The 21,633-nt window shown below is 42.8% G+C and overlaps 1 protein-coding gene across 4 annotated transcripts in view; it reads right to left on the reverse strand.

Moving 5' to 3' along the window:
- NPNT (nephronectin) overlaps positions 1-21,633 on the reverse strand; it is a 120,733-nt gene that overhangs the window by 57,605 nt on the left and 41,495 nt on the right. For 3 of the 4 annotated variants that reach the window (XM_088479477.1, XM_088479475.1, XM_088479474.1), the window contains exon 3: positions 16,810-16,863. The exons of the other annotated variant lie outside the window; for it this stretch is intronic. In XM_088479477.1, coding sequence (XP_088335603.1) covers positions 16,810-16,863 — 54 coding nt within the window. The remainder of the gene's footprint in view (positions 1-16,809; positions 16,864-21,633) is intronic. 4 annotated transcript variants of the gene reach the window in all.

A 21,633-nucleotide genomic window follows, 5' to 3' on the forward strand; every position in this document is an offset into this window, starting at 1 on the left:
GGGGAGCCCAGCAGTATCCCCCCACCTGGCGGCTGCAGAGAGGAGCAGTCGCCGCAAAAAATTTAAGTTGTTGCAATGATCAATACTCTGATATATCACCAGTTGATATTTTTAGAAAAAATCAATAATAATGTTATGTGTTTTAAAGAATTAATTTTATTTTTTTACAAAATTGTGTTGGATACATTTATGTGAATACTGTACGTGAACCAGTAAATCCAGGTCATACATGCGCAGTTGGATTTAAGACTAGGCGACAAAGCAGTAAGACTATTCTTACCATTGCCAGCCCTATAACTGAATAGCTGAGATCCAGTGATATTTTATTCAGAAGTTGATTTTCTATCGCGGTGGTAAGCAGAGATAGAAAATCTGTTACTGCTGCATAATAGTATAGAGACATACTATCAATAACGAACATTAATCTAATATACAACCAAATTTACAATATTGGGAAACTATTATCATTATAATATGATTAATATCCATCATCTATGTGAAAGTTTGGCACTCTTATATTACTGTATGTAATTGAGAAATTGGACTCTTGACTTTATTAGCATAACTAAACTACCACCCAATACTAAATTGGGCATGGTGTGGCAAAATCTGCTTCTGATTAGTTCAATTTACAATTAATTCTTCTTGAAAAAGTAGTTCAACACCCTCCGCACTCTTATCTTTGTTTTGTTGTATGTGACAATGGTTTGCACTTTATTATTACAAAATTCATTACAAATCTCATGTGGATTCTTATGTGTTTTATGTGCCCAGACTGCTTTGCATTACTCTGTGTTCAAACAAAATATATTATATATACTGTATATAAAACAATTCTTTAATTCTCAGGAGGAGGGTAGTTCTTGGCATAACTCAATCTAACAAATTTTTCTTTCCAAACTTCACAGTGGTTCAACAACCACGCACATCCAATAAGCACACATACTTGTGTGTATATAATGCGCCAATACAAATTATATTTGTTTTCTCACTAGCTTGGAATTCATAAAACAAACAAATACATATTTATCTTGGATGATGTACCAGAAACACCTTTATTTGTTATGCATAGCAACAAATAAGCCAGTGATGACAACTAACATATATAGGGCCAAAAAATGCAAACTTTTACTGTTATTTTCATCATTGCTGCACTTGCGCCGAACAGCCCCTGTCTGTGTGCCAGGTCATGAGAGACAAGGACGCACCAGAAGACTGTGCTTATTAATTTGATATTCGTTACTTGCATATCTGTGTGTATATATGTATGTGCCTATCTGTTGTGCTTCAAATACAAAATCAGTCGCACAAATACAAAATCAGTCGCACACAGATATACAAGTGTTGCATATCAAATCTTGAGCTGCATGGTGTATTGAGGCTAGATGTATGAAGACATCTGTATACGGAAATGACAAGGCTAAGCATACTTTCTCAAAAGGAAGTAGGCATTATTAATTTAGTATAATTTGCATCAACTGGTGATTTCAGTGTACTGTATAACTACAGCAGCATAGACAGCTTGATGTGACATTCTTATATATCTAGAACAAATGGTACACTGTCACTCACTGGCTGTTTGCGTTGCAATTCTAAAAAGTTGCTGTCAGCTGTCAGCAGTCCGGTTGCATTGGCGGTATTACAAAGAAATTGAGACAAAGAGGAATCTAAAGAACTATTTTTATTTTGGAACAGATGTTGTCTCACTGATGTAAAATGAGATTTGATAAGGTAGATTATCAATGTCATAAAACAGATTGATGGACAAGGATTAATGTGATTGTACTTTATTCGTCTGTAGAAGTTACATCTTTCATTGTGTATTCATCAAGAGTGGAAATAAAAGCAAAACTCTGAAACATATCCTTTGTCTTTCATAAATTATGAACTTGCTGATGTGATCTTTAAAATGACATTTTTATACATAGTATCTAACAAATTTTCAAGTGGATGTAAAGTACTTTAGGTAAAACTATCAAGTGGTAATTTGTTTTGTATCCACTCGTACATCAGGATTAGGAGACTGCTGAATATGCCACACATTATTGTGGAAGATGCTTACTAATTTTATAGTAGTTAATGTTCATCACCTGTGATATGCTGGATATGTGATATGCTGGATATGCTTGTAATATATTCTACTAAACTTCAAAGGGTACAGAGAGAGCACTTTTATGTTGTACAAGTTTAGAAGGTACTCGTGGTGTCTTTTTGGTCACAGATAATGGCCTGAGTTTTGCATGTCCACTGAGATAACAGTGATCAAACAATAGCAAGTACTTGTAATGGTGCTCCTTTCAAATGGGAAATTCCAATTATCTGCATATGTAAATTACTTTACTAAAAAAATTTAAATGTGTAAATACTACAAATCTATAAAATGGGGACAGTTACAATATCCCCCTACTCTCATAATTTAACAAAGACATAAAGGCTTTAATGAGCAGTATTTTATGAGAATAAAAGAAAATTCATGACCAATCATTGGGTTGGCCTGAAGTTGATAGTAAAGATACTAGATGTGATATATTTTTACTTTTGCTGGTATATACAGTACATTCCTATGCAGTCCTGAAGTCCTGTCCCACCAGTGCCTGTGCCAATGCACATCTTGAATCAGAAAGAATAATATCATCCTGGAGCTGATGTTGAGTTGGACTCATTTTGCCCCAAAAGAAAGCACAGGCATCAATATGACCAAAAAAAAAGTAATTTTGTCAGGGGCGTTTTAAGAGAGGAGGGGGCCTGTGTGCAGTCTCCGTTTGGGCCCCATCCTCTCTATCCGGTGTCAGCGCATGCACTGAGAGCTGTAGAGTCTGGCTACATGCCAGAATCTACTGCGCATGCGCGGGTCTCTGGGAAAATGGCACCCACGCCTATTTTCCTGAGGACATCTTTTCTGCGCATGCGCAGATCACTGGGAAAATGGCGGCCACCGTTTTTCCCAGTGAGTTTTTGCTGCTCTGCAGCACCGGTACGGCGCTGCGGAGCAACACATCGGAATCAGCAGAGAGGTAAGTATTTATTAACTATGGGTGTGGGGTGTGCCCCCTGGACCCAGGGGCCCGTGTGCACCGCACACCTTGCACCCATTATAAAGATGCCTATGCATTTTGTACAGCTTATGCATTTTATAGCTAATGCCCTGTTTTATGCCTGGAAAAAAATTGTATACTGTATGCATTATGATGACTCCAGGAGAAAACAACAGTATATGCATTTGGTTTGACAGTGTTAGTAAGAAATGTTAAATCTATAGTACACAATACAGTATTTGAGCAATGAATTAAAAAATACATAAGGCAGTCTGTTTCTGGACAGTATCTATCTACATATCTTATAAATGAGAATGTCCGATTGTTTGCCTAGGGAGAGACAGATCACCGACTTCCACCCGAGCGGAGTCCGGTACTGCAGCTACTTATTAATAAATACTAAATTTGCATTTGTCATGTAAATACATAAATATAGATGCAAATACAAAAAAGAATGAATGATGTTCAATTAAATATAAACATCACATTTCCTTCCACTTTGAAAACTCAAAAGGAAATCTACTTTTGTTCAATGGAATAATTGTATAGTATCATAAATTATTATTATTATTAGCATTTATTTATATGGCGCCACAAGTGTTCCGCAGCGCCTTACAAAGTACAAAAACAAATTGTATACAAGTGACTTACAGAACAATACAATACAGGACATGGATAATATATATTGCTACATTAGTGACCATATCACCCAGATAAGCAACAGAGCATAAGCAGCCAAGTGTTAGGTGCCCTAGTGGTGAGTAAGAAGTAAATGACACTATAGTAAGGAGAAGCACAAGAGGGTAGATGGCCCTGCTCGTGAGAGCTTACATTCTAAAAATACAGTAATGTGAATAGATCACAGCAGCCACAATAGTAATAGGAGATACAAGTGCCAATCAATCAATCAATCAATCAATCAATCAATCACAACTGTGATCGTCATCATCAGTGCATATTTTGCACCAGGGGTCAAGATCCAGCATGTTGTACTCTTCCTGACAGGCAATTATACATCTTTGTGGTGGTCTGAATGAGACACATTAACATGAGCACAGCCAGGGGTGTAGCAAGACATATTGGGTTCCTCCAGGCCCTGGGGCTGTCACCTTCCTGAGCCCTGTGTGCTACTGCAGAGCAGCACAACCCCATCTCTCCCCGCTGGTGCAGGGAGGTGGATTAGCCAGGGGTGCAGCTATGGCACCAGTTAAGCATAACATTAATGCCAATATTGGATTATGGCTACATTATATCATACCCATTAGAATTAGGAAGACTTTGTTTATAATACTTAGTATATTCTAATTATCATTCATTTAATCCTGCATGTCAGCTAAGTAGGCAGATAGTGCAAACATTAGATCATTTACAATCATAAAGTCTTAGCTGAAAAATAATTTGTATATACAGTATGCAGTTTATCCATTTTGTTTGTAAATGATTTAATATTTTCACTATCTGCTTACTTAGCTGACATGCAGGATTAAATAAATGTAGATCAGCATATAGCAAGTATTATAAACAAAATAAATATATATTTTTTTAAATGATACTGTCTCCCTAATACTAGTTGTTTATGATGTAATGTGGTATATCCCTATAGATTATAGGCCTGTGAGCAGGGCCTTCCTACCTCTATGTCTGTCTGTTATTACCCAGTTTTGTTCTTTTAATGTTTTCAATTGTGAAGCGCAATGGAATATGTTGTGATATATAAGTAACTGTTAATAAATAATAAATAAGAAGGCAGTGATTCACTAATAAACCAGTCAGTGAGGACATATGGAGACAGAGTCAGCTGGGCCAGTGACAGTAGAATCCTTGCAGCAGCACTCTGGTGAGAATAGAAACATGGGGTTCAGGAGTTGGCAGTGTAATTCAGTGCACAGAGAGAGCTGAGTCCCATAGCAGCCACACTCCCTGCACCCACTGTAGCTATCCCCTTAGCACAGCCTTACTGTACTCAGTGTACATGTCCATGATCCCTGCATCCCCTCTGTGGGTATAAGGGGGCATAAGATTGTATCCAAATATATAGATTGATGCGTAAAAGTTTTTTTGAACACATACACATTAATATGAAAGGTCAATTCACACACGAAAAAAATATTTGCAGCCAGTTCTTCATCATCTATTATTTACATATTTACATTTCTACCTATCATCCAGCCTCTCCCCCCATTGGTCCAAACACCCCCCCCCCCTCACGTCACACCGCCCTTCGCATTCAGACGCCGCTAGCTTGACAGCTCCCCACTCAACCTCTCCCCCATTGGTCCAAGCCTTATCATGTCACACCTCACTGTTACGCTGCCAGCCCTCCACCTCCCACTGGCTGCGGCGGGTCACGTGTTCTGCTCCCACACCCTGAAGTACGGTTTAAATACCGGCACCTACACCGCTCCGTCATACCTCCTGGAAGAAGGTTTTTAATGCCGAAATGCGTTGGTGACATCCACAACCTGCACCCACCTTGATCCCCACCTGGACTCAACGACACCGGTATCTGGAACCTGGGCCGCCAGCGACAGTCCTGCCCCCACCCCCCCCCTCGACTACAGCACCCAATCTGCCCTACGCAGGCTCACATACACCATCTGTACCATGGGACATTCACTGGTCCGGGGAGCCTTCAGCACCTTCAGCGACCAGCACCTACCATGGACCGGCATCGAGGTCCAGCCCCGGTCACCACACCCCCTCTATCGGCGCCTTTCACGCCCGGCATGCAGGGAAGGGCAACCCACTACCCCAGTCCAGCCTACAGCTGACCAGTGGTCGGCACACACCATCGGGCTCAGTGGGGGTGTAGACCCCACACATACCGCGTGTACGACCACAGCAGAAAAACACCCCAAGGCTCGTGGGGCACATTTACATACAAGGGCAGTCCGCTCCCTTCCAACGAGAAGCGCCCTGCATCACTTGCATTCCAACCACCGAACCAGCAGAGCACGCCAGGAAGAAAAGTACACACTACTCACCTATAAGCATCTCGGCCGCACCATCCTCACCAAAAACCAGCCGGTAGGTAAGTACTTTGAATACCACCGTGGGGGACGCCGCCTAACACCAGGATTTTCAACGAACAATACACTAACTTATACGGCACCTGCACACTTTCAGAAGGCTCACAAGACTGTAGACCAAAGGTCCAGCAGGGAAGACGTGCTGGTCAAGAATCGCACGGCAAGGAGCCCCCTGGAAAGGTCCACCTACCTTCTCACCCCAAGCCAGTCCACCTATACCTCCCCCACCCCGTCTTCCCCCCACTTACCCTCCCTTCAGGACCATATCGGAGCAGCATTGTGCCAGCTTGTTGTGTCATCTGTTCATTGTTCACAAGGTACACCAACACAATCACCACACTCACCTCCTACAACAACCCCCCTTATAGGAAGAGCGCACCTGACCCCTAATATCATATCTACTACCAACAGGACCCAGTACTCCCGACAACCCACCCTCCCCGTCCCTACCTCTACTCCACATATCATTGAGTAGCTCACACATACTTCCTTCCAATGGATGAGCACTGTTCACCACAAATGCCTCCAGCTCTTCATCATCCCCTATGTGCACTAATGACAGTCAGTATCTTAAAAAACATCAGTATCAAAATACTAGTTAAAATGAATTCAATGGAAAAGAGTAAAAATAATAAAATTATCAAATGTCAGCTATTCATCTAGGATATGAAAAAATACAGCATTTTCATTAATTAGTATATACAAAATATAAACAGAGGATAGTAATGTTCCATTTTTACGAAAATACATTTTACTTCCTCTGTGTTTTCCTGAGTACCTTAAGCATCTAAACACATTTAATATACAAACATATTAAGCAAAGATCCATGTTTGACAGCTGGATCCTTGGAAAACAAAACTACAGTAGTCATCAGGAAGAAAGTTGGTGTATATATATATATATATATATATATATACATACACACACGCTATTGCGAGTACACTACTAGCATACTGAGGAACTCCTCTGCTGCTTTTTATAAAACCTGGGTCATCTGAACTCAATGTTATAATATACCACCTCAACTCTTTAGTTCTAGATCACATTGTGATGGAGCTAACCCACTGCTCATAATTTCCTACTTTGCAACATTATCCTAGAGGAAAGCTCTATCTACCTCCAGTTCCTCCAGCCCCGTCTTTTCTTCCCCTCCCAAAACTTCTGTCCTTTTTCTCTTAATTGACATAAAAAACAGGCATTGATAGGTCTTTTTTCTTTTTGTTTTTCTTTTTGTTTATTAACTGAAAAACTGCATTGTAACAAGCTTTAATTTGATAGCATTTGTCCACTGCGCAGGATGTTTCTTAATTGTGTTTATTTGATGCTGTTAATAAAACATTATTGCAAATAAGCAATATGCAACCAATTACTGCCAATGTTAATAATTAGCGTAAACAAAACCAACACATAATGATGTAATCTAATGTTACATTTGTGAGTTTTAAAGTTGTAAAATGTAAAAAGAAGAATCAAAATAGCAGTCAGGAAAAGTAAAATTTTTCCTTCAAGTGATCCTTAAAGGCATCTTAATGTCAGTTTTCTCTTTCAATAAATGTGCTGTATGTAGGAAAGAAAATGTAAAAATAGTTATTATATACAGCCAGGGTCGGTTCTAGACATTGTGGAGCTCAGGGCGAAAGTTCCCAGTTGCGCCCCCCCCCCCCCCCAAAGAAGAAACAAAAAACCTTTCTTTGGGTGGCGTTCCACTGCGCGTGCTGAAAGTGTGAGCGCTTTGGAAAGGGGCCGTGTCCTTGTGGAACACCCCCAATTCATCACACTGTGGGGTGTGCCCAGCACTTATGAAGGTGCTGGGCTTCCCCCAAGCTCTCCCCTCGTGACGAATAATTGCCATGTGCAGTAATGCACCTTACACAGTATGTCTTACACAGTAATGCCCAGTATAACACATGCCACATGTAGTAATGCCCTGTATAACACATTATGCCACATGTAGTAATGCCCTGTATAACACATTACGCCACATGTAGTAATGACGTTTATAACACATTATGCCACACACAGTAATGCCCTGTATAACACATCATGCCACACGCAGTAATAACCTGTATAACACATTATACCACACGCAGTAATAACCTGTATAACACATTATGCCACACGCAGTAATGCCCTGTATAATACATTATGCCACACACAGTAATATCCTGTATAATACATTGTGCCACACACAGTAATTCCCTTTATAATACATTATCCCCAATTCGAATTACGCCAGAAGTCCCTTATTCATGTTATGACACACAGTGGTGCCCCTTTTACACTATGCCAAAATTAGTGCCACTTATACACAAGGCCCACAGTAGTAGTGCCCCTAATACAATGCCCACAGTAGTAGTGCCCCTTACACAATGACCCCAGTAGTGGTGCCCCCCATGCAGTGCCCTCATAGTAGTGCCCGCAGTGGTAAGGCCCACAGTGTTAATGCCCCCATTGGTAATGTACCATATAGTAGTGCCCCCCCTATAGATGTGCCTCCAGTAGTAATGCCCCCAGTAGTAATGCCCCTTATAGCCATGCCCCCAGTAGTAATGTCCCCCTATAGCCATGCCCCCAGTAGTAATGTCCCCCTGTAACCATGCCCCTTGTAGTAATGCCCCTCATAGCCATGCCCCCAGTAGTAATGCCCCCCAGTAGTAATGCCCTTTATAGCCATGCCCCCTATAGCCATGCCCTCTATAGCCATGCCCCCAGTGTTGGTGCTTCTGAAAAAAAATAAAATTAAACTACAAACACAATACTTGCCTTAAGCCCCGCACCTGCGTCTGCTGCTGTCCGGTCCTACCGCGGCTCCACCACGTATCTATGGGAGAGACGTCATTACGTTATGACGTCCCTCCCATTGTGCTCTCTGCGGAAGCAGGAGCTCAGGAGCGAGCTCCGGCTCCTCGCATCTATGGGAGAGACGTCATGATGTCATGAGACGTCCCTCCCATAGGCGCTCCAGGCGACGGCCCTGTTAGCCCGCCCCTAGAAATGTCACTGTATACAGAATTGCTCAGAGCAAAGCTGGCATCTGCTGTCTCAAAAGCAATGGACTATTGCAGAGGAGGGATGGGAGCTGATTAAGCTCTCTTCCTGTCTTTAGCCAACACTGTCATAGAATACAATACTGCCCAATACAGCATTAAGAGGGAGATTTAATTATACGCGGCATCTACTCAACAGCTAATTGCACATGCTGACCAATTCAGTTAGCTGCGGGAATACAGCACCAAAAGGTGTATTCTTCCCCCCCCCCATATTTTTAGAACCAGCACCGGGCTCCACTAGCAAGGGGGTAATGCCACAGCCAGGGGACACACTTTACCGGGTCCCCCGGCCAAAGCATTAACCCCCCCACTAGTCAGGCAAGGTTTTCCTGGAGAAGTGGGGACTCCCAATAACTGGCACCCTCTCCAGATGACCGCAGGCCAGGGCTGAAGCCCAGGCTATTCCCCACACCCCTGGGTGGTGGGTGTGGGGTTGATAGGTGTCAAAGATAGATTTAAAGTTATTTTGTCTTTTTCAGGGGCACTATCGGTCTCAACCCCATCCATGCTGCTTAGTCTTCCCTCCTATCCACACCTTTCTGTCCCCCATACTCATCGTGCTCTGTCTCCTCCCCCTCATCCAGACCACTCTTACCCAATCCGAGTAGCTCTGTCTTCTGCTCAGATCTTCAGTTGCATAGGCTGCATGTGTGTATTCCAATAATCACACAAATCTGTGAATTAGCAACTCCACCATTTTGTGACTAACAGCAATCTCACTCTTTGAGAGTGCCGAGTATGCAGTTAACCACAAGGTGTGATGGCATACCATATCTGTATTACGCAAGGAACACGTCAATTAAGGCATCAGCCTTAATGATCAGAATTTCATTGCTGTTGAGTTGTAGAGATTCAGTAGTTTTCTGAAATTTCAGATCATGTCTAAGAAACCTTAATGGGACATGTGAAACCATAAGGCGGACATGTGAAACAGTAAGGTTTCTTATCTATGGAATATTATATATACTGTATATACAGTTGTGCCCTTATATTAAGGCTGAATCTAAAAAACTGCAATTCTCCCATAGAGAATTCCAGAGGGGGGGCATGGTGTTTAAGGGGCTACACCTCAAAAGCTATAGGAGCTACCAAGCTGAAATTCGGCATTTCAAATTTGATGGCATAAATAAAAAAAATGAGGATTTGGGAGTAATCTAAACTTCCAACTGTCACTTTTTCTGACATTGACAATTAGGACCACTTTTCTGCTGTTCTCTATGGGTTTTTTTTGGAAGGCATAACTCAGGGTAGGGGCAAATTTTGACTTGGGGTTTCTTTTATTAGGTAGCTATTGTGCCAGGGTACATGCTTTTGGTGTTCAGGTAAATTAGAACGTTATAGTTTTTAAACTATTACCTCAAGAATGCGCCATTGAATAGATGTACTCACTGTGGCTGCACTTGGGTGAACAAAGATGGCAATCGTTTGCGGGCTTTAGCGGTGGTGGGCTCGGGGGAAAGAAGCGCCCATTCGCTACAGCGGGACCCTGGGGAAAGGCGCGGGTGGCATAGCGGGTGTTAGCTGCAGCCGGAACCCAGAGACAGTAGCGGGCCTTAGCGGCGGCGGTGCGGGCGGCAGTGCGGAAGGCTGTGGTGCAGGCATTAGGACCTGGGGGAGGTAGCAGCACACAGATGCAGGCTCGGATCTGGAAGATCCGTGATACCTGCTTCTGTGTTTAATAAAAAAAATAAATGGCGTGGCCCTGCCCCCCAGAAAACCAACCAGCACCGGGCTTTGGAGACCCAGTACTGGTTGTGCTAAATACAGAACCAAATGACATAGGGGTCCCCTGTATGAAGCACAACCAGCACGGGGCTAGACAGACCCAGCCCTGGTTGCCAATATACGGGGGACAAATGACGTAGGGTTCCCCCGTATTCAGCGCAACCAGCACTGGGCTCTGAGCCAGCCCTGTTTCTGGAAATACAGGGGGAAAAATGCGTAGGGTCCCCCTGTACCATTTTGTTGCCCTTCTCCCCTGCAGGTGGCCCGGTTTGCTCATCCAAATCCTGATAGTTAATACATTTTAAAAAAGCTATGAATTTTCATAAACAAAAAACCATACGGTTTCACATGTCCCATTAGGGCTGCTTAGACATGATCTGAAAATTCACAAAACCTATTGAATTTCTGCCACTCAAACTCCAAACAGCAATGAAATTACAATCTTTAAGGCTGACACCTTAATGGACCTGTTCCTTGCGATATATACATATGGTATGCCATGACACCGTGTGGTTAACTGCAGATTCAGCACTCTCACAGAGTGAGATTGCTGTCACTCACAAAATGGTGGAGCTGCTAATTCACAGAATTGGGTTCCAACCTTCTTCTCACTCCATACTTCCATCTCATTCATTATACACATTCAGCTCCCTAATTGCTAAAACTATAATACTATGTCTATACATGTACACTATCTTTGCCTCCATGCTGCTATAACTTCCCCAATCCCTACAGCTGTGTGTTCTCCCAACTGTGCTAGTCTGCATGCCCTAATCCATCCACACCAATATGTCTTTCCCCATGTGCACCGCCCTGTCTTCCTGCATCCGTGCCACTGCAGGTACAGTGTGAAAGGGGTGTGACCAGGGTTGCAGCTGGATTGGAACCGTGTTCAAAATTCCGGGTCAGAACCGGGTTTGCGATGAGAAAGGAGTATAAAATGGTGCCCGCTCTTGCGTCTAACAGGGCAGGTTTCTGGGTACTCAGAAACCCCCCTGCATTCGCCACTGCTAGTGACACTATAATAGCAGAGCTGCTGTGCTATTGTGGTGTCACCCCCTTGGATGGCGTTTCTGAGCAGCAACAAGAGCATGACAAGTGGTCACGCCCCCAAACTGACATACATCAGGGGAAGAGGCCACACCTCTTTTGTGAGTGCGCATTTCTTCAGTGTGGGCAAGAAGGACTGGGAGTGACAGCAGGTGAGTAGGCGCACTAGGTCACACTCACCATAGTAATGCCACTGTGCAGGTGAACTTGGAAAGGAAACACTGCAGAAGTCAATAGAGAGGAGGAGGTGGGTCTGGTAGATATAAACACAGCTCATTGTTGGCTGGTCCTCGAGGGAGGGGCTAGCCACTAACACCAATCATAGACAAACAAACCAAAAAGCAGCATAACAGCGAGACAGGCGATTGTGACACAGATGGAGCCCTCCATCTGATGGAGCCCTCCATCTGTGTCTCAGATATGATGACTATCCGTCAAGCAGCTGCACTGTGCATTGCTGTCGGCGACTAGAGCCAGGCCCCGTCCTCCTGTGATAGAGGGCGTGGTTATGAAACAGCAAGGCCCACCGGGGATCTACCCAACTCCCCGGTGGCCCAGTCTAACCCTGTCTTCATTCTTTTCTGTGTTGGAGGGAACTTGGCCAGATCTGTCTTTTCCTGGGCATTTCAGGGTAGGAACTAGGCGGCAACAATGCAAATGCAAACGCACAGTACCATCATATGAGTGTCATGTGTGTGTATCTAATGCTCTGAGTCATGCATACGGGGAAGGGGAATTCTTGCACCTAGTATGAGGCTGGTATAATTCCCATTCAGTCCCACTTTGCAAGGAATTACAGCCCTGGGCTGATAAGTTTGGGGCTGGTTAATGTGATGGCAGGAGGACCCCACACTGTGGGTCCCCTTGCTATGGCATTACCACCCCGGCTGGTTCAGCCTGGTGCTGGCTATTGGAAAATAGAGGGAACCCCATGCAGTTTTTTCCCCCTATTTTCTAGTACCAGCACAGGCTGAGAAGTCTGTAGCTGGTTATGGATTTAAGGGGGTGGGACCTCAAGCATTTTATTTTTAATTTAACCCTTTAATTACATTTTACCCTAACAAAGCCTACGCACACTATACTGAGGCAGGTCTATTGTTTGGTCGGGTTTGCTGTCATTTTCCTGTCTGGTTTGTTTAGTTGTCTATATAAGAGTAAGGTTTTTGGTTTTGTTTATATTGGTTTTGCCTTTTCTAAATAAGCAGTTTTGTTTAGTTAGCAAAATGGACAGAAAATAGACCAAAAACCAACCTTTAGTAAATATACCCCTAAGACTCTGCAGAAATGTTAGCTAATGCATTCCTAATCTCCTACATTAACTAATACAATTCCCTTCTTGCAGATTTTCAGATGTACTCATTATCTTTGATAAATTTCTATCCAATTACTATGTATCTACACAGTTCACACAAAAACTAATTTATTCTCTTTCCATAATTAAACAAATTACTAACCCCAAACCAACATTGTTGTGTAACTGGATCATATATGCCAACTAAGCACTTTTTCCCATTGCAGTCTGGCTAAACTAGTAACCAAGTTTAGACTTTTACCTCATTAAGCAAACTAATTTACATTAGCTCATTTACAGTCACCCCCCCCCCCCCCCTCCCTCCTAGTTTCCAGTACCAGTCCAGGCTGAGAGGTCTGGGGCTGGTTATAGGGGAGAAGGGGGACCCCAAACATTTTCTTTTAATTTAACCTTTTAATTCCATCTTATTCTAACAAATCTGCACAGATCATACTGAACTGTGCAGTGCTTATGTTGTGTTTGTACCTCTATATGCCGTTGGTTTTGAACTGAAAGATCAAAACCGATGGCATTTACAGCAGCAAAAACCAACTGTCATTGCTTTCAGGTTTCAATTATAACTTGAAATCTTTTAGTTAGTAAATATCGTTTTTTTTTTTTCATCAAAACAATATCGATGTCTTTGATTTTGGTCTGTTTTGGTTTACAAAATAGAACCAACCTTTAGTAAATTTACCCCTTATACCCTTTTCACACAGTAAAGCAAATTACCGGGTAAAGCACTTTTACCCGGTAATTTGCTGACCAACATGGGTCTTTTTCCTGGCAATTTCGACCCCTGTAGAAATGCTTGACCCGGTAATTTGCTTTTCTATGTGAAAGGGCAGTCAGGCTGGGACCGGCAAAACTACCCGGGACTCAAATGTTGGGTAGAAGCCGGGTTTTAGGGACATTTCTGTGTGAAAGGGTTATTAGATACATGTATTTCGAGGCAGCATACGGTAGATGTGGGCAGGGCCGGACTAAGGTCTGTGGGCGCCCCCGGGCAACAAACTTGTGGGGGCCTATATATATATATATATATAGATATATATATATATATATACACATATATATATATATATATATATATATATGTATATATAACATATGGAACAAAGATGTTATTTAACTTTATACTACAAGGCTCCTGATTACATGTGTGTGTATATATATATATTTATATTTAGATATTTATTGTAGTTTATTACATTTTAAATGAAAAGTAATAAGCTGCAATTCAGAAATACCGACTGCTGGCTTCCCAACAGTGAAAGCCTGGCATGGGACTAATGATAGGCATCTAAATACCGACGCCTATCATTAGCCCCATGCCGAAATCCCGACGCCCAGCATACCGAACGTAGGTAAGCCGGGAGTCGGGAGCTCATAGCCACGGAGGGAGAGGGTTAGGTTTAGGGACCCCTGGGGGGAAGGTTAGGGTTAGGCACCCCTAAGGGAGGGTTAGGGGGGAGGAGAGGGGAGGGTAGAGTACTTTCTTACCTTAGTCGGGATCTTCATTTGCCGGCCTTCCGGCGTCGGGATTTCACCCACCATGCTTAGGTCCGGCGGTAATACATATCGATTCCATCACAGCTGCAGTTCTGCTCAGTGACATTGTTCATGGGGGTGACACCAAAATAGCAGATCAGCTCTGGTATTTTGGTGTCACCCCCTTGGATGGTGTCACTAGTTGCTAAGCGCAAACCATTGTGACGCCACTGACTACAAAAGCAGTTACCACTAGATCAATGTCATCAAATGATTGCTGATTCATCCATCCCAAGCAAGTATATAGGCCTTCCGTACTGGTAGAAATCATTAGTGAAACTGAATAAATATATACATAGACGCACCGCCGCATCTTATGGCTGTTATTGATAGATGTTATCAGTAGATGAGGATGCTTGGGATCCAGGGCTTCTTGGAGTACTGGCAAACCCCATCCACTCACCTCTCCATACATCTAATGTCACCCAAGTGCCACCTGCCATGTTCCGCAAGTTTAGTATCAGAAAGGTCCTGTGGGCATGAGCTAAGCATAGTACAAATTCATGATTGGTATCAGCATTATTTGCAAATATTTTTTTTTTCAGGGGTAACCCAAACACTGAGGGCTTTACTGAGATCTCCCCATAGATCAGGGTTCGCTACAATTAGTGGCTGCATGCAACAGGAAGCAACTCTTTGAGAGCTCCAAGCACACTTGGTTTCTTCATACTGTACACTAAAGGTGCAGCAACCAGTCCTAGGGTGACCACAAATGACGCAAATGGGAAGAACGTAGGATTTCACACACTGCCCGGGAGCCCCTGAATTTTCAGCAATGTTATAAAGTTCCATGTTGGGGTTGGGGGAGCACTAATATATGATGAAAAAAATAATAAAATAGACAGAACAGATGCCAGCTCAATATACAGTACTGTAGACAATAGACAAGAATGACGGCTAATGCAAAATTGGAAGCAGCAGCAGGCAGAGGTGTCTGGGGCAGTGGTGTCGAAAATGGGAATGAAGTTGATGGTAAGAAAGGTATGCACGTGTGAGAGTGTGTGTGTGTGTGTGTGTGTATCTGTGTCTTTGTGTGTGTATCTGTGTCTTTGTGTGTGTGTGTCTGTCTGTCTGTCTGTAGAAGTGTTGCTTTTAGACATAATTTTACAAGCTCTTACTCACTTCAGTTTTGTGCTGTACACCAGAATAATACAGCAGTTTGTACAGTGCTAACTGTATGTAAGAGAAGTGTAACAAGCTGTGTGCATTTGAGTACAATTAAATACATTTACAATTCAAGATTACAGTAAGAATCAAGATATGTTAGTGGAAGTTTAAATTCCCAGCCAAAAACTACAGTCAACACTGTATTTGGTATATGGGACAAACACCCCCGGGAGACCCTAAACCAAACCAACCCTCCCCCCCTATTCGCTCCCGATGCCCAGCTTACCTATGATCGGTATGCCGGGTGTCGGGATTTCGGCCTGGGGCTAATGATAGTCGTCGGAATTTAGACGCCTATCGTTAGTCCCATAACGGGATTTCACTGTTGGGAAGCCGGTGGTCGGCATTTCGTCCGCCGGCTTCCTGACTACATACCCAGTACACATGTGACACTTAGAATGTTACTCATAAACCTTAGGCCAGCTGAATGACGTGAGAACATGGCAGACACATGACATTCTGTGGAATTCCAGCTATTTTGTGTGATAGGTATATTAGCTTCCTCGGGGCACAGTAAAATACAGCATACCTGCTTTTAGGCACAGGAAAATTAAACACCTGCATGCGTGTGTAAAGGAAAACATGCTTAAGTTAATACTAACTGAAATGCAAAAAAAAAAGTGTCTTAGGTCATACAAAAACACATAACAGATACAGTGACACATTTCCAAGCACAATACTCTTAGCAATTTAAGGTTAAGAGAGATTTCACCTCCACTTGTCTTTTTTAATGCAGTGAATAGTTGCAACTCAAAGTATAATGGTTGTATACATGTTTTAAGGTAATAATTAAAATAAGAAATGAAAATCAAAGAAAATTTATATATTTGGTTTAGTGACTGAAGACTGTTTTCTCCAGACACACACTGTATTCTGCCAAAATGATTTGTAAGAAATATGTTTAGCTAACCTTGTGTACGGCACCTTACGCTGGCTATTCTCTGCCTTAAGACGTAGTAGAAAGCTGCAAAACAAATGTCCAAAAAAGGAATTGTAGATCTTTATTTTTAGGGTTTTTTTTGTTCCTTTTGTGGAGGCTGGACTTGGGATTTAATCAACATGCTACATTCCGGCAGCCTTAAACACATTCAACTTTTAGAGAAAGTCTGCAACAAGAAAAAGATCTGGGACAGGTTTAAAAAAGAAAATTAAATAGCACACAACATGTAATGCACTATGCATGCTGAAAGATAAAACAAGTTAGTTATATTGTACATAGTATTATTATATATCATCAAAACAAAAAGAAGCATAGCAAAATAAATAGCAGTAGAGGCCATTTTCAAAGTCTCATAGCTGACAACAGTCTCTCAGTAATTGATGGATATCCCTGAGGATGCTGAATTTTTTAAAGGTGCAGAAACTTTACTTCAAAATCCTCACTGTATTTAATATTTAGATGCTTAAATTGGCTATATCTTAGCCCAGTACCTCAGACTTTAAACTTGTTGTAATTGGTTGAGCTAACATACTGATTTTACTGCTGTTTTCATTGTAATACTCTGATTACTCTTTTTTTAGGTTGCCCCAAAATACCCCAAACATGCCATGTTTTCAGGATTTCTGTCTGTGGAAATAGCTGGAATAATGACTGACCTAACAATAACTTACCTGGGCATGATTCAAGAAATCCTTAAAACATGACCTGTCGGGTTGTTATTGTGATGCTGCATGTATTAGTCAAAAAAAAAGACACAAATATAGTTTGTCTGCTCCCTGTCATCTTATGTAGCTCCTCAGTCTGTCTAAAGCTGCATACAAACGTAAAGATTTTCTGTCCAACCATCCAACTAGTTGGCTGGTTTTAATGAAATGTAACGTATGGGAGTACATTTTGATCAGCAATTTGCTCCTAAATGCCAGAAAACTGAAGAAAATGGTTGTCAGATAAGTTTGTTAAATGTTTGATCTAAACAGTTTGTTCAAACAATAGTTTTTATCCATTTTCCGGCGTTTGGAAGCAAATTGCTGATTGTCATTTGCTTTCATAGCTTACCAGATTTTCATTCCAACCAATCAACTAGTTGGATGGTTGGACAGATAATCTTTACGTGTGTATGCAGCTTAAGAAAGGAGTCAGGGCACAAATGAAGAAATGGAACATACTGTATTTGTTTATTCATTTGAGTGTTACGGGCCCTTAAGCTGCTAAGAGGTACTGTGGTTCTTCTAATGCAGTGGTCGGGGAACATTACCCCATATGGAGTAAAACTGAAATTCCTGGGGGTAATGGATGCAGGACTGGAGGTGCACGTGAACCGGGTGCGCCGCTGCACCCGGCGCCAGTGACCTCCAGCCCGGCGCCACAGGAGGGCTCTAAACCGGACGCCCGCTGAGATGTTATTACCAGCGGGTGCCTGGCTCCTTCCCTGCAGCACCGCGTTAGTTGGAAGCTGGAGGTCTCTACAAGGGCATAACTATGGGGGCACTGCTACAGGGGCATAACTATGGGGGCACTGCTACAGGGGCATAACTATGGGGTCACTGCTACAGGGGCATAACTATGGGGGCACTGCTACAGGGGCATAACTGGGGGCACTGCTACAGGGGCATAACTATGGGGGCACTGCTATAGGGGCATAACTGGGGGCACTGCTACAGGGGCATAACTATGAGGGCACTGCTACAGGGGCATATCTGGGGGCACTGCTACAGGGGCATAACTATGAGGGCACTGCTACAGGGGCATAACTGGGGGCACTGCTACAGGGGCATAACTGGGGGCACTGCTACAGGGGCATAACTGGGGCACTGCTACAGGGGCATAACTATGGGGGCACTGCTATAGGGGCATAACTGGGGGCACTGCTACAGGGGCATAACTATGAGGGCACTGCTACAGGGGCATAACTGGGGGCACTGCTACAGGGGCATAACTATGAGGGCACTGCTACAGGGGCATAACTGGGGGCACTGCTACAGGGGCATAACTGGGGGCACTGCTACAGGGGCATAACTGGGGGCATTGCTACAGGGGCATAAGTATGGGGGCACTGCTAGAGGGGCATAACTATGGGGTCACTGCTACAGGGGCATTATATGGGGGCACTGCTACAGGGGCATTATATGGGGGCACTACTATAGGATTTCCTTCCTTTCAAATCAAGGGGGTAACGTCTAAATAGATTTTGGGGTAAAAGGTAAAAAAGTTCCCTGACCCCTGTTCTAATGTCTCAACGGATACTAAAATCCCCAAGATATTGCTACAGTGTAGCAGCTACACGTCTACAGTAGATTAGTAGTCTATAGCTTGCTCTACACTATGACACGCCAAGAAATGATACATCTTGCACCATGTGGAGTACTACGGTGCGAAGTGTCTTTCCATGCTGCATTTAGCAAGGGACTATTTTAACACAACAGTAGCACTGTCTAGGCCTTATGTTCACTGACTTTTATTTTGTGTTAAAGAAATCATCCTTGTATAAAATTGCAATTGTAACTATATATATATGCATGTAAGACAAAAGGATTTTTTTTATAACCAGATTTTTGTCTCACTGCAACTACCTGAAAAAGAAAATAGAATTCTGAATCTCTACCCGGGTCTACACTATGGGGGTCATTCAGACCCGCTCGTGAGCGTCAGGATGCTCGCAAGCGCGTCGATGTTCCCCACTGCGCATGCGCACGACGGAGGGAGCTCCGTCGTGCGCATGCGCGAGACCCGGGGAGCGACGGGCTTTCCATCGCTCTGGGTCTCGCACCAAAGGGGGCGTGCTGTCGATGTTGATTGACAGCACGTCCCCTTTGGTGGGCGTGCCTGCCAGACGGAGGCGTTCCCATGGGAACGCCTACCGTCTGAAGCCAGCCCCACTGATATCACTAGTGATGTCAGTGGGAGTGATTTTGGCTCTGATAGAGCCAAAATCACTCCAGGGCTTGTGGCAGGGAGACCCTACCGCAGGGTCTCCGTCGCAAGTCCGATGGTCGCGATGGTCAAGACCATCGCGACCATCTTTTTGGCAGCTCGCATATGCTGTGGGTGGTCACCCACAGCTATATGAGCGGCCAGGTGGCCGCTCCATTTTTATGGAGGAGGGCCCTGATTCAGAGCGAGCGCTCTGGTCAGAGCGTTCAGCTCTGAATCAGGCACTATGTTTTAAAGGGGCCGACCTGGGTCAGAGTCCCGTGTTCAGTAGCAGGAGATGACCCAGGTCATGCCTAAAATGCTCTGATTGGCCGCCTCAGTGGCGCTTGAAGATGACATCATCTCCAAGCGTCCACTACCTGACGGAAGACCTGGGTCTGGTGTGAAGGGTGAGGTCCCGGGAATAACTTGGGTTGTCACCCATGTGTGAGCGGAGGCAAGTATAGAAAAAATCATCCCAGGCTCAGTTTCCTGGTTCCGAACCTGGTTACAGCCGGGGTTTATGTATGAATGGGGTATTATTGACATATTATACATGTGTCTATGGAGATAAGAATCCAAATAATAAAAAAAAATGTTTTTGTAACAAATAACTATAAAAATCAATAGGCAGTTTTATGCTTTTTGCAATTTAGCACCCCTTTAAAAACACAAATTACACAGCGACTCAACATGCTGTTTTGGGATATTAGATGAATTACTGGGAAACAAAGATGTAAGAAGCACTCAGACTTTCTGCAGAGGTTTGAGTGAAAGGGGCACTAAAACAAAAAAAGCAGTGTGGCACTAATATTACCAACCTATGTAAATACGAAAAGTATTTTTCTGAAGAGTCACAGAATGCATCCTTCATAGTAACAGGGAAGATCAGGCTATTTTAGACCTGTTTATATTTTTAATGGCATTTTAATCCAGAGACATTGAAAATGACCCCAACTCCATAGTCCAAACACTGTGCTGCCAGAGACTAATAATACATGCTATTACATTGTTATGAGAAAAATGCATCAATGCAATAAAAGTCATTCATAAATAAAAACATCACATTAATAGTCCAGTGTAAGGGTTTTAGGACTCTCTGGCACTGGAAATACTTTAATGAATGATCTTATGAGTGAGCATTGCATACAAAAAGAAACAAATTTAAAATAATTGAGATACAGGACAAGAGAACATTCAGTTCAAGGTTACAGTAACTTTAACCACCATACATGGGAACTCTCAGAGTGTGACATAGGATTGTATTTTTACACTCAATACTCAGTTTAAATGATAATTCCGCTATTAAAATGTTTGTAGACCTTATAGCGTATTACCTTGCACCTGAATAATAGAGGTCCCTCCACAAGGACCTTCTTCCTCTTATAATCAAGATTCCATGGGCCATGCTGTCATATCAGTCAGCTGATGTATAGACTGTTGGCAGCCCAAGTGTAGAAACAATTGGTGCAGGGAATATAGAGCTTCAAATATTATCACATTGGCTGACAAAATTAATGGGTGGCCAGACCGCTGTGGTAACTCCCCAGAATGGGTGATCCTTTGTGGTGTCCCAAAAGCAGGAAGGAAAAGGGGAGGGAGGGACCCCAACCATTCATTAAGATATAAGATAATAGTGGAATTATTTATTAAACTACAGTAAGATATTTGAAAATCACATTTGTGATTTTGGAGTAAATGCCCTGAGTTTGACACATACCAATACCATCTATTTTACTTTGTAAGCTTTGGGAATGATATCCCTAAATAATAATAATTTTTTCAAAGAAAATAATTTTGGGAATGATATTCATAAATAATAATTTTTTCAAAGAAAATAATTTGGGCATTTAACTATCAGTTAATGATATGATTAGCGGATAT

Source organism: Taudactylus pleione, unplaced genomic scaffold, assembly GCF_031769625.1.
Source record: "Taudactylus pleione unplaced genomic scaffold, aTauple2 ptg000236l, whole genome shotgun sequence".
Taxonomy (NCBI): Eukaryota; Metazoa; Chordata; class Amphibia; order Anura; family Myobatrachidae; genus Taudactylus; species Taudactylus pleione.